Here is a 14,867-nt window from a genome sequence, read left to right as displayed (position 1 = left end):
GGCAGGCGGATCTCTGTGAGTTCGAGACCAGCCTGGTCTACAGAGCTAGTTCCAGGACAGGCTCCAAAGCCACAGAGAAACCCTTTCTCGAAAAAGCAAAAAAAAAAAAAAATCATGCACACATCTGAAAACGTCCATAACAAATTATATTAAAAATGGTCTTTTTACTACTGAGAACATATGCATTCTGTTAGTAGCAGTCAGTTATACTAAATTCAGCTTTCCAGAAATAGTTAAACTAAAATGATTTCTGTTTTATCACCTGAGAAATGGTATGCTTCCATATCTAGAGAAGACATAAGAGAATAGCCATTTCATAGGAGGTGATCAATATTTACCTAAGAAAACTATCATTCTGGTTGAATAAAATTATTCCACATCTTTATTATTAAATATATCTGGTGATTGAGAAAACGTTCACATTTAGTTATTAATTAAAACTTGGTATTTTGCTTATTACTTAAATTTTAAAAATTATTTGATCCTGGCCATAGTGGTGTACGTTTTAATCCCAGCAGCACTCAGGAGGCAGAACAGGCAGATCTGTAAATTCAAGTTCCAGAAAAGCCAGGGCTACACAGAGAAACAGGCCTTAAAACAAACAAAACAAAATTACTTGATACAATAATGGAATTTTCTGTCCTTTACCTACAGTTTATTGGTAGTTTGAGACAGCTCACATATTTGGATGTTTCTAAAAATAATATTGAAATGGTTGAAGAAGGAATTTCAACATGTGAGAACCTCCAAGACCTCCTCTTATCAAGTAACTCCCTTCAGCAGCTGCCTGAGACCATTGGTCTGTATTGTTTTCAAAACAATTTCTTTTTAATTATTAAAGACTTCTTTTTACTCAAATCTTTCATAGAAATTCAAAATCTTTCTATTAATGTTTTATTTTACCACCACTTACATATATTACTTGAACTTTCCCTGATGTGCTCCATTGTACAGTTTACTACTTTTGTTACTAATATTTATTCTAAGGAAATTCTGTTTTTATAACTTTAATAAATTCTTGACAAAGAAGCTAGCCTACTCATCTTCTGGGATCCCCATCCCTTATTTGGAAACTGTTTTCCCTTACTTTACTATTGATTGATTGATTGATAGATAAGAAAACAGGAGGCTTTTAAAAAATTTATGGTATATCTACAATTCATGCTCAATCTATTTTGAAGTTGTTTGATAAAGTATGAGGTAGATAGGTCACTTGGATGAAAGTCTCAATGCTTAAATCTTCAAGGTGATATAATAGAAAAACTAAATTATCATATTTCTCAGTTGAATTACACCAGTTTTAAAGTTAAGACACATTTTACATTTTAGAATTCTATTCTAATCTAATAAGTACTTTTGATTTTTGAGTTGAAATATAGTTATTTACATACTATTTTGCTATGTAGTGACAATTCATACTGCTGTGTTTTTATTAATTTAACAGATTGTGGTTAATTCTTTATGTCATGACTTTGTTTTTAGAACAAGGATACAGAAGTGGACACTGGAGACAAAATGTCTGTCTTCTTAGAAAGCTTATATTTTACTTGGGGGTTGGGTAGTAAGTTAAACAATACAGTGGGGGCTGGAGAGATAGTCAGTAAAAGACTTGCCTGGCAATTATAAGGACTTAAAGTTTGATTCCAAACACTAACATTAAAAGCTAGCCTTAGTGTTGTGTGCACTTCTGTTCCCAGCATTGAGGAGGCAGATCCCTGGAGTTTCCTAGCCTGCCAGCCTAACCTAATAGATGAGCCCCAGGTCCTAGTATGATAAAATGAGGAAGGTTCCTGTGTAAGGACACCAAAGTTTACCTCGGGCTTTCATAAGCATGTTCATACATCTGCACACGCACACACATGTAGACACATAACACACACAGGTGAGGTGGGTGAAAATAGAAATATTGGGCGAGTAAGAGTGGGTGATGATAGGGCGTAGTGTCTTTTGTAAGTAGGTTTTTATTGGTAATGTCTTCTAAATGTTGTCAAATCAAATGTGTTTCACCGTGATTATTGATGAATTTGTTTTATAATTTAAGCTGAAAATGATTTATTACTTCTTCTCAATAGGTTCATTGAAAAATGTCACAACTCTTAAAATAGATGAAAACCAGTTAATGTATCTACCAGACTCAATAGGAGGGTGAGTTGTGTGTGAATGTGTAGACAAAGTGCTGTTATTAACTCGGCTTGTGTCTCTGCATGCATTTTATTTACATAAAGAACATCAAAGCAGATTCCACAAACATTCAAAATAAGTAATTTGCATACAGTTTTGTTATTATATAATAGTAATAAAAATATACTCATTTATTGTTGATAAAGTTTAGCTTTACCAAATTTCATTTGCTAATTTCATGTTGACGTGTTCTTAAATATTGGGTATAGTGTCGATTTTAAAAACAATGTGTTTTCATTTATAATTGTAGTCTAAGGTCTATAGAAGAACTGGATTGCAGTTTCAATGAAATTGAAGCTTTGCCTTCATCAGTTGGACAGCTCACAAACATAAGAACCTTTGCTGCAGATCACAATTACTTACAACAGTTACCCCCAGAGGTACAGTATTTTGCATTTATGTCAGATTTTTGTCTTCTTTTAAACATATTCTTTGTTTTATTTTCTTTCTAAAATAGTTTATTAATCAGTTTATATTCTGAATAATAACAGGCTATGCAACTTTGAAGCTGTTCCTAAACACTTTTCTTTCTTAAAGGAAAGTTAATAATTTAAAGAGAGTAGTTAAAGCTGGGTGGTGGTGCATGCCTTTAATCCCAGGACTGGGGATTAAAGAGGCAGGCATATCTCTGAGTTCGAGGTCAGCCTGGTCTAGAGAGTGAGTTTCAGGACAACCAGAACTACATAGAAACCCTGTCTTGAAAAATGAGAGAGAGAGAGAGAGGAGAGAGAGGTTAGTTACTACAAAAGTAATACTTTTGTAAATGCAAGGAGTATTTTTCACCACTTTCAGATATAGTAATACAGTTTTGTTTATTGACCTATAGGCCAGGTTTGTGATCTCCAGTTTGTTTCTCTTTCAGATTGGAAACTGGAAAAACATAACTGTGCTGTTTCTCCATTCTAATAAACTAGAGACACTTCCAGAGGAAATGGGTGATATGCAAAGATTAAAAGTCATTAATTTAAGTGATAACAGGTTTGTAATCTTCTGTTGGCTTATAGACTACATTGAAGTTAAAATTTGATATGAAATATACTATTCTAGCTGGTGTTTATTTCATTTTATATATATTTAAATTTTTTCAATTGAAAAAATGAGCAAACTACCTGATGTTACTGTGATTGTCATGGTTTATTTTGAGCCAACATAATTATACAATCTTTATTCTTTCATTATTATATAGCCTTTTAATTCCTGTAATCCCAAATTCACCTTTGTACTGCTGCTGAACAAAGCAATTTTTTAATCTAATCTTTGTTTATGTTTTTCTAGGCAGAGATTCATTCATACAGTTTGGGCCACAAAAACCAAATTGCAGAACAGATTGATTGTTCTAGATTCCCAGACTGGAGTAGTGATTGCTGGAGTGAAAGATTAAGGTTGTTTAAATAATAGTTGCAGAAAGTTATAGATGGAAGTTTCTGTCCCGCCCAATCTCACGGCCATTTAGTCCCAAATAAACACACAGAGGGTTATATTAATTGTAAATGGTTTGGCCTATTAGCTCAGGCTTATTATTAACTAGCTCTTACAACTTAAATTAACCCATAAGTCTTGTCCATGTTTAGCCATGTGGCTTGGTACCTTTTCTCAGTAAGGCATTCTCATCTTGCTTCCTCTACATCTTGATGATGACTGACTCTCTGCCTTTCCTCTTCCCAGAATTCTCTTAGTCTGGTTTTCTCACCTATACTTCCTACCTGGCTACTGGCCAATCAGCATTTTATTCAACCAGTATGAGTGACAATTCTTTATAGTATACAAGAGCATTAATCCACAACAGAATGTTTTTTATCTTGTAACACTTTACAAAATACAAACATAATCCTTTTGTAATAGTATAGTAGGTTTCTCTCTTATGTAGGAGAAATTTCAGGCTCACATAGTTTGTAAAGTAGAACTTTAAGTACAGTATTCTGACTGACATGTCAAAAATGTCCTAACAGCTACAGTTTATTTAAGAAGAACCTCTGCCTCTGTAGTAAATTTTGTTTCTTCTCTTAATTTTTTTCCAAGTGAGAGCACCACCTCTTCAAACTCTGTCTTCAAAGGTGTGCACAGAAGACTAGTTAGGTTTAAGATAGCAAGGATAAAGTAAAAATATTATTTTAAATGGAATCTTATTTTAATTTACTACTCTAATAAGTGTTTGTATCACTTTATTTTACGTATTATCATTTTGAAATAGTAATAGCTCACTAAAATGTGGAGCAGCACAGTGTTCTTACAGCATTAGTCTTCCTACAGCATTAGTTCTCTCTAAATACAGAAACAACAACAGTTTTGTGAGAGAGTGAGTACTCAGGGTGGCCTTACCTTACTTTACGGCATGGACAGTTGTTATTTTTTTTAACAGATTTGTTTATTTTTAATTTACAATAAAGATTGTATAATCATAGTGGCTCAAAATGAACCATAACATTCACAGAATAATAAGTAGCATCAGATAAAGTTTGTTCATTCTTTCATTTAAAAGTATAGTTGCGGGGGCTGGAGAGATGGCTCAGTGGTTAAGAGTACTGATTGCTCTTCCAGAGGATCGGGGTTCAATTCCCAGCACCCACATGGCAGCTCACAACTGTCTGAAGATCCAGTTGCAGGGAATCTGACACCTTCAAACCAATGCACATAAAATAAAAGTTAAATAAACCATAAAAACTATTATTTATAAACAAATAAATAAATAAATGTATACATGTTCATATTGGACAGGTTAATGTGCCTGTCCTAAAATAAATTGTCAGATAATCTAGAAGTCTTATACTAACTTTAGAGATGGCTTTTTAAGTCTTAGATTGTTGACAATCATCAGGAAATACAGCCGCCTTTGGGGCTAGTGCATATACTGTTTTTGTTTTAATTTTCACTATTGACCTGATTATCCTTTTATCTGCTAAATTAAACCAGTTATAGAGAATTGTGTTTTAAAACTAGCTAATGCTTTTGTCTTTTCTCCTATATAAAAGTGTGCATTTGACTTTACTTTTTTATGTTAACTGCATATGCCAGTATACAGCATTGTTCAGATGACTTATGTTTTCATTTTAATTATTTTTTTGTGGTACTAGGAGGTAGGAAGATAGGGTCCATGCTAGGTAAGCACTGGACCACTGAGCTGCACTTCTAATGTAATCTCTTAGTCATTTGAAATATTCTCTTTTTTTTTTTTTTTTTTGGGGGGGGGTTTTGGAGACAGGGTTTCTCTGTGGCTTTGGAGCCTGCCCTGGAACTAGCTCTGTAGACGAGGCTGGTCTCGAACTCACAGAGATCCGCCTGCCTCTGCCTCCCGAGTGCTGGGATTAAAGGCGTGCGCCACCATCGCCCGGCTTGAAATATTCTCATTTTTAAGTATAATTTTTGTCTTTTTCCAATCAGATTAAAGAATTTGCCTTTTAGCTTTACAAAGCTACAACAGTTGACTGCTATGTGGCTCTCAGATAATCAGGTGAGTATTCTGAACTAGTATTTGGCTGGACTTCCAATTGTGTGATGTGATTATACCCTTTAATTTATATAGTGCCACGTAAGAGCAGTTATACCTTTGTTCACATGTAAAGATGCATTTTTGTATATATGAAGAAATATCTTACCATATTTAGAACCAGTGTTTAACACAGATATAGATATATAAGTGATTTTGTTGTATTTTAGCAAGTTTTCAAACCCATAAAAATATAGAGATTGGAAATCAGACTCAGTTCTACCTAACTTTTTATATGACTTACTACCATTGTCACTTCTTTTTGAGTGCGCATGAAAATCTGTTCTCTCAGCAATTTTGAGCATAGAGGCATTCAGAGCGTTCTTTGCCCTATTCTTTTCCTCTCCTCACCTTAAAACTCTCAGAAATGCTGTCCTGTTTGTCTGAGACAGCAGTAAGTGAATGCTCCTATCTATGCTCTCTAGTACCCTACACCTTATCAACTGCAGACTCGAGAATTCAGTGTACATACTTGTTTTGCTCTGTCTTGTGTTAGTGCTTTGATATAAAATATGTTAGTAAGTATTTGATGAATGAGTGATTTTAGGTTCCAGAGGAAGAATGCCAACAGGTGACATCTTGAGTTTTTATAGCTTAGAGAACTGAAGGAGTGTCTAAAATTAAATGGAATTAAAGAGCAGTAGTTAGACATTCAGGGTATGGGAAAAGCTCAGTAAACTAATTCTTGTCTCTGCCCAGGTACTCCATAAGTAGCCGTGGTTATAAATTTTATGAAGTATAATTCATATGCCATTCAGTTCACCCATTTTAAAATATGCCAATTTTGATCTATGTAGTGGGTTGTTTAAAGGATAATAGCAGAATATTTTTAGGGACATTGGTTTTTACAAATGTCTTAGATAATTTTGATACTGCCATTTAAAGGGGTTGCTTCTTTACACACTAAGAAATGATTGGACCAAAAAGTTTATCTATGTTCTTTATAGTTTATATCTGTTGAATTACCTTTGACTGTGGAAATATTTAATATAAGAGGAGGGAACACAGATTGAGTATTCCATATCTGATATACTTGGGATAAGATATTTTGTAGATTTTTGGATTTTCTTTTTATTGTTGTTTTGGTTTTTCAAGACAAGGTTTCACCGTGTAGCCCTGGCTATCCTGAAACTCTCTCTGTAGACCATTTTGACCTCAAATTCACATAGATTCACTTGCCTCTACCTCACAGATTTCTTTTTAATATTCATAATTTAAAAATAAGATAGGAATAAAAGTCTAACTATAAACTTTATTAATGTTTCATATATTACTTACATATATGAAAATAATTTACGTAGCATTTAAAAATTAATTTTTAGGGTTTTTTTTTTTTAGCATAAACTTTCTCTTGACGTCAAATGTGTCCTGTTCTACTTGGGACAACCATGTCAGTGCTCAGTGTTTTCAGATTTTGGAATATTTTGAAATATTTTAATTAACTATGCTCTGCCTGGGGTTGAGGAGATTGGTGGATAATACGGAGATTGAATTTAGAAACCAGGATGATGTGTGCAGGACTGGCTTTTACATTTGATGATAGACCAGGGTGAGCTCTCAGAGCAGTGTTAATACCGTCATCTCTGTCCTTCTTGTCAAAAACAGTGTGAGTGAAGAATCAGCCTGTCTTTGAGATTTCAAGGAAGCAGATTTTTAGGAAAGAGTAGGCTTACCACTTCCATTATTTGAGGAAGTCAAGTAAAATGGTCAGAATATTTGAGACTATAGGACAGTGTAGTTTTTAACTAGGTGGAAGTCACAAAATTTTTAAGTATTTGGGAGTAAGATTTCAGAATAGAATCAGGTTTTCACAAGAGTTTATTTGGAGAATAAACTGAAAGATAATACAGAAGAGAAGACTGGGTAATTCCTACCTACTTGGAGTTATTTAAGTTATTTAAGGCTCTTTTTTTTTTTTTTTTTTTTTTTCGAGACAGGGTTTCTCTGTGGTTTTGGAGCCTGTCCTGGAACTAGCTCTTGTAGACCAGGCTGGTCTCAAACTCACAGAGATCCGCCTGCCTCTGCCTCCCGAGTGCTGGGATTAAAGGCATGCGCCACCATCGCCCGGCTTATTTAAGGCTCTTAATGGTAGAATTTTAGGGGAGTATATTAAAAATAATAGTTGTATTAGAACAGATATTGATACTATTTGTTAACCAATTAGAAGAAAGATACTAAGAAAAGAATGAAGTCTAAAATACCTGGTGGCTCCACTAAGTGTCTTGTTGGTGCCATTGATGGAGATAGAAGAGAAGCAGTGTTCAACTTACTGATTACTTTTAAGCACTGTCTGTTTAGCAGCTAACTGGAATAAATGTTTAGATACCTAATATAAACCTTCTAAATGGTTTTTTTCCTTAAGCGTTTTACAAAAGGATATACTAGAGACAGCAAAATAACATATAATGGAAAACGTTTTATAACCTTTTTAGTAAAATCTCTGTGTAGTAAATAATTCATAGGCTAGAGGTATTCTTGGCATGTTGAAATATTTTATAATTGTTTCAGTGATAAATAATACATGTTGAATTTGCTTTTTATTAAAATTTTATTTTCTAGATTTCTATGTGGTTTCAAATGAATGCTCAAAAGTGTTCTTTTGTATATACACAAATTTGTTTTTGTAACCTGTACCTTGATAGTTTGTAAAATTGGTGGATGGTTATTTGTAGGGATTATTAGATGTGTAGTTTCTTTTATTGAAAATTAAAGGTTTATTAAAAAATTAATCATTTGTTTTCTTTCCCTAGTCCAAACCTCTGATACCTCTTCAAAAAGAAACTGATTCAGAGACTCAGAAAATGGTGCTTACTAACTACATGTTCCCTCAGCAACCAAGGACTGAAGAAGGTAGGAATTAAAGACTTCCTCCCCTTCTTCTTAAGTGCCAAGAGAAGTTTTAGCTCCAAAACTTTTTATTACTTCATTGGAATTTAGAATATTGATCAGAAAGTTTTCAGGAAATAGGTGGATAAGTAACATTATAAGTTGAATATAGAGGTATGGGAATGTATTGTGTGCTTTCTTTATTTATGTAACACTGATAATGTTATCAATTGTAGCACTCCTTACTTCAAATCTCACTTGACTAAATGTTAGGAATGCTTGTGAAGCATTGTGTGATTAGAAGTATTCAACCAGGACATGGTTTGTTCTATTGTATTATATAATACCCTTGGAGTCCACACACTAGATCAAGGTCATCTGTGAAGCTACTATCTAGTCACTACTAAGTTGCTTTCTAGGTTTTGCCAAGCAAGAGAAAATATATTCTGGCCGCTAGTGTGTACTTGTGGATTATTGTGTGAAGACAGAGGACCAAATTATTTTTAATATATTTTGTTGTGTTTTCTATGTGTGTAACATTTTTTAAATTACACTTAAATGTCTTTTTATATATGTATTAATCTTTCTGAAGACAGTAAGCATATCTATGGTCTGAAGTTACTTTGAAAGTAACTCAATATAAAATGTTAGAGAAAAGTGTAAATTCATTGTTAGTCTTAATGATAATTAGGAGGCTGGAGAAGTAGCTCAGTGGTTAAGAGCATTTCTATTCTTCCAGAGGGCCCAGATTCCTAATCTTAGCACCCACTTGACAGCTTATAATTGTCTGCAACTCCAGTTCTAGGGTATATGGTTCTCTCTTCTGGACTCTGGGCCCCATGCATGCATGTAGCACATAGAGATACATGCAGGTAAAAAGCACACACACATAACATAAAAATAAAATAAATCATGCTAAGTTAAGTGAGTGAGTTTCCATTTTCTCATTTTTAAATGAATTTAGCAGTTCCATTTGAACCAGCTTCCAGTCTCTACTTGAGTGCTAGCAACAGAAATATTTCATTATATGGTGTTTACTGAAATAGTTTGTTAGTTTATGAATAGAACATTAAAATGTTCTCTTCTCTGAACTAAGAAATCATTTCCTGTCTTTCTTTACAAATGTTTTAAGTACTATACTAGCATTCTTTACTACGAAAAGGACAATTACTTGATCACATTGCATAGCAGGTAGTAGCTACAGGACTCTCACACCTTCTTACTGTGTCAGTCAAGCTTTACATTGTTACAATTATAGAAAAGGAGAAACAAGGAAAGAAAGATGTTTCTTTAGAGATCTCATTTCATCCTAGTAAGAAGGGGTGGAGGAGATCCAGAGCAGAAGAAGAAGAGGTTGGGGGCCTGGTATTACCCTTAGAGGCATGTTTCCTACAGCACAAGCCCAGCCCTAAGGTTTCCACAGACTCCTAGAATAGTACGACTAACTAGAATAGAATACCCCTAGAATAGTAAAACCAACTCTTCAAATGTGAACCTGTGGGAGATATTTCATATTGAGATTAATACTTAGTGCTATTTCCTATTTTCATAAATCTTCAGAGATCAGGAAAAATGAAAAAATTGAGATGAGTTCTGATGAATAAAAGCAAGTAAACAAATGTTTTGTTGACATGTTCAAATATTTGGTATCATTTTCTGTACTGTTCTATTAGTACCATAAGTAGTATTTGCCCATTTACCTTTTCTGTTTTATGGTTTTGGTAATTGAACCTAGGACCTTACAAATGGTAAGCAAGCACTGTACTAGTGGGCTATACCCCAGTGTTGCATATCCATTTAAACTTAATTTCTGTTTTTGTTTTTTTTGAGACAGGGTTTTCTGTGTAGCCCTGACTTTCTTGGAACTAGCTCTGTAGACCATGCTGGCCTTGATCCATCTGCCTCTGCCTCCCCAGTGCTGGGATTAAAGGCATGAGACACAACTGCCTGGCCAAACTTCATTTCTGACATGCAGAATTTTTATTTACATGTGTCTTGGAGTTTATACTGTAAAGCACTATGACCAAAAGCAACTTTTGGCAAGAGAAGGGTTTATTTCAGTACTGGATGAAATTCAAGTCAGGAACTCAAGACAGGACCTAAAGCAGAGGCTGTAGAGGAATGTTGCTTACTGGCTTGCTCCTGATGGCTTGCTCAGCTTATTTTTTTTATAACATCCAGGACCGCCAGCCTAGGAGTAGAACTGCCCACAGTGAGCTTGGACCTCTTACACCAGTTATCAACCAAGAAAATACAGCATAGACATATCTGATGGGGGCATTTTTTTAAATTGAGGTTCCCTCTTAAATGACTACCTTATGGCAAGTTGACATGAAAGTAGTCAACACAACATTTAGCAATGTGTCAGTCTAACAGTTTAAAAATAAGTACACTAGTTCATTATGGAAACAGTTCTACATTTTATAATTTTGATAAATGAAGTTAGAAGTAGATTTAAATGCATAGAAAAGAGATGTATCTTTTAAGTTTATTCTTAGAGCTTTAATTAAAGAACTTTCAATGAATTTATTTATATTTTGCATATCAAAAGCCTAACTTGGATTTCAACAGAAAGTCTGAATAGCCTTTGCTGTTCCTAAATAAGTGTTACAGAAAATACCTATGAAACAATAATCTCTCTTACAAAAAAAAGCAAGTCTCTCTTCTTACAAAGATGATAGTGTTCTCTTTGTCACATGATAGAAACAAGTTAGATGAGTTAAATTTTTAATCTGTTTAGTCATTTCCAATCTTTTCATTAAATCGGCCCTTAAAAATCATCAGTTCGAATGACTTTGAAACAAGTTAAATATCTTATACCTGTAACTTCTCAATTTTACAGCCGTCTTCCAACATATATACTATGTCATTAGTTGCTTCTAGTTCATAGAGTTTAGAGTCTTTACTCTCTGATCATTTTTTAGAAGTGTTTTTGCTAGCCCCTTCTCTAAGTTGTGTAAACTGTGAATGTTTTAACCACAAATAGATATGCCTTGACCTCTTACTTTACTGTTCCCTATTTTCATGATTCAAATTCGCCTGGCCTTTTTTTATCCAGCCCCTATTTTAGCTGACTTCCTATTATGATTTCTTCTTTTAAAGGATGATTGTTTAGATAAGGAAGTGCTGTTCAGATTCTGATAGAAAGAATTATGCTGTCATAATTTTGGTTTTATTTTAGAATTTGTTTTAAGGTAGAGGGAGCTAGAGTCTGGAAATTTGTAATGCATTAATTAATCAGAAAACTCTTAGATTTCCTTGGAGTTCATTTGCCCCTTAAAATACCTTACCATAGGTATACATGAATATAATGTACTCACATCTCAAATTAGAAACTGTAGTGTTTGGGGCTGGAAAGTGGGATCAGCAGGTAAAGGAGCTTACCACCAAGTCTGATGACTTAAGTTTGATCCCTGTAATTCACTTGATGGAAGGAGATAACTGATTCTCTTATTCTCCAACCTTCATGTATATTCCATCATATTCTCATGCAATTAATAAAACTAAGAGAAAAAATTACAGTAGTGTTATCAAGAGGATGATGAACCTTTGAACTTCCAGGAAATGTTTTTCTTTATCCCAGTATCTCTAAGAAATAGATGACTCATATGGTGAATATTACTGTTCAGTTGTAGCTTTATGCTAGCTTGAGAGGAATTGTGTTCACTTTGTTAAACTGAATTTAATCTGGTTTTGTCATCCTGTGAGACAGGTGCTATTAGAGCTAAGTAAAACCACTTGCCTTTCAGAATCGAAAGGTGTATAATGATGAGAGAATTTGAAAGACTAGGAATGAGAATGTCAGTCTAGGTTGAGGAATTAGTATTTTTTTGGAGAAAATGTTTCACTTTGTAGCCATGACTGACCTAGAATTCTTTAAATTCAAAGAGAATCACCTACATCTGCCTCCTGAGTGCTGGGATTAAAGATGTGTACTACCATGTCTGGCCTAGTGGAATTAGACTTAAGCAGGGAGAAGGGAATGTATGATTGTTTTTAAAATTACCTCTATTCTATTATTTAGGTACATATTGTATATGAAATATAGAGAACTCGGAAAACAGCCTGGTGGGGTAATATCAATCTGGAGTTCCTCTCTGAGAGTTTTTATTCCCCCCTCCTCCCAATAGTGACATGAAGGGTAACAGTAATGTGAAAGAAATTAGCTTCTGGTGGTTCAGAAAGGACATTTGAAGGAAGTGATAGGGTATCATGAAATGGAAAACATCATTAAAGAAGGAATTAAAACCTAGAGTGGTTTTGCATGTTGGAAAAGAAAGATGGCTAAAAATGTGAGCATTTATCAACAATCAGGGCGTGACTTAATATTTAGCAGGAGGGTACAGTGACAGAAGTGGGAATGTTTTGAGTATGACTATGGTTATGAATCCTTTATCTGATTTGAAGATTAACTTTGGCATTGAAGATGTCTAGCAACTAAGATTACACAGTAGTAGCAACATCAGACATTCCCATTACTCAGGATATAGCAAATCTTGAAAACAATCTGTAGTCAGATACAGGAGTGTTGAATGAATTCGCCTCAACATTCAGATTTGTGAGACTGTAAAGTAAGAGTAGGAAATCATATTGCCTGATACCCTGAAGCTAGAAAGGTAAGGAATTTATTCAAAATACTAAGAAACGTAATTAACCAGTAGCTATTGAGAGTGAGAGCCATGGTCAGAGTTACAAACTCTGGGATTCTTGTATAAAATTGCTTTAACTCTTAAGCATTTGGAGGCTGGCTGGTGATTGCAGGTGCTACCCAAGGACTCTCAATGACTCAGGAGTCAAAGTACTTGCCAACCAAGCATGGTAATTATCTTCAGAATCCATGTAAAGGTAGAAGGGGGAAAATAACCCAGAAAATCGCGTATATACACACACGCACACACACATGCATGCATGCACATGCTCTAATGGCAAGAAAGAATTTTAAAGATTACTACCTAACTTAAGTGAGTTAATTTCATGAATCCTAGAACTAGACTGTTAAAAACTGCCTGGCTCTGATTGCCTCTCTTTGCCTTCTGAACCTGGGTCTCCCGTAGACCTGGTTGACCTCCAACCCACCATGTATGTGAGGATGAACTTGAACATATAATATTATGCCTCTCCCTCCCCAGTGCTGTGATTAAAGGCATAGTGCTACTCTACCTGCCGTGTGGGTTAGTTTAGTGCTTGAGATTGAACTCAGGGAGTCATTTTATTGAAGTATATCTGTTGACAGAGATTTCTGTCCCACTAGGTCCCACAGTCTTTCAGTCCCAAAGAAACACACAGGGGTCTACATAAATCATAAACTGGTTGGACTATTAGTTCAGGGTTCTCGTTAATTAATTCTTACCTTTTAACCCATAGTTCTTGTCTGCGTTAGCCACATGGCTTGGTACCTTTCATGAGTGAGGCATTCTCATCTACGTCCTTTATGTCTGGGTAACAACTGCAGAACTGAGCTTTCCTCTTCCCAGAATTCTCCTGTTCTCATCGCCTCCACTACCTGCCTGGCTACTGGCCAATCAGTGTTTTATTAAAAATAATATAAGTGACATGATAAAAGACCATTGTCCCACAGCATACATCTCTTACCTTTTTAATGATACCATGGAGATTTCAACAATTTTAACCATATTCCATATTAGTTTAACAGAAATAGTCTGTTAAGTAAATACTAAACAACTCACCAAAATAGTTAAAATAAAAATCTCAAACTAAGTCATGAGAATAAAAGCATATGTATAATTTCAACACTCAGAAAACCAAAGCAGGGGATTCAGAGTTAGAGAGGTCAGCACAGGCTGTATCATGAGATCCTGTATTAAAACTAGCACACAGTGGTCTGGAATTGGAACTCAGTGGTAGAATACTTGTCTAGCATACAAGAAACCCCGCATTAAGCCCTCAGCCTGTAATCTCAGCACTTGGGGAGTGGAGATGGGAGAATCAGAAAGTCAAGATCTTCCTCAGCTACATAAGGAACTGGAGGCCCTGTGTAGGAACACATAACAAGAAATAAAACTACACACACACACACACACACACACACACACACACACACACACACACACAATGTCATTCCTATTGTTCCTGTTTATTTTATGTCACTTTTAGTGTGGACAGGTAATTCACAAAGGAAAAGAAAATCCAAATAAGTCATAATTTGGAATTTTTGGTATTAATGTTTCAACACACATATTTAAGATGGCCATACTTGGGTGCTTGAGATTCTTCAGGGTTAGTTCTTTGTTTTTTGGTGGTTTGTGCTGGGGTGGTGTGTGTGTTGGCATATTTGCTTTTACTCCCCCATTCTATAATTTCTTTTGTTCTGAATACAAATCCTTTTTTATGGGCAAAAATCTTGACTTCATTTTAT

General features: G+C 34.8%; 1 protein-coding gene across 6 annotated transcripts in view; it reads left to right on the top strand.

Moving 5' to 3' along the window:
• Positions 1-14,867, top strand: part of Erbin (erbb2 interacting protein) — a 110,383-nt gene that overhangs the window by 65,211 nt on the left and 30,305 nt on the right. For all 6 annotated transcript variants that reach the window (XM_013353552.2, XM_005366577.2, XM_013353551.2 and 3 more), the window contains exons 10-15: positions 655-799; positions 2,073-2,145; positions 2,432-2,561; positions 3,044-3,159; positions 5,560-5,629; positions 8,416-8,515. In XM_013353552.2, coding sequence (XP_013209006.1) covers positions 655-799; positions 2,073-2,145; positions 2,432-2,561; positions 3,044-3,159; positions 5,560-5,629; positions 8,416-8,515 — 634 coding nt within the window. The remainder of the gene's footprint in view (positions 1-654; positions 800-2,072; positions 2,146-2,431; positions 2,562-3,043; positions 3,160-5,559; positions 5,630-8,415; positions 8,516-14,867) is intronic.

This window comes from Microtus ochrogaster, unplaced genomic scaffold (assembly GCF_000317375.1).
Source record: "Microtus ochrogaster isolate Prairie Vole_2 unplaced genomic scaffold, MicOch1.0 UNK11, whole genome shotgun sequence".
Classification (NCBI taxonomy): Eukaryota; Metazoa; Chordata; class Mammalia; order Rodentia; family Cricetidae; genus Microtus; species Microtus ochrogaster.
This window is presented reverse-complemented; position numbering and strand designations above follow the sequence as displayed.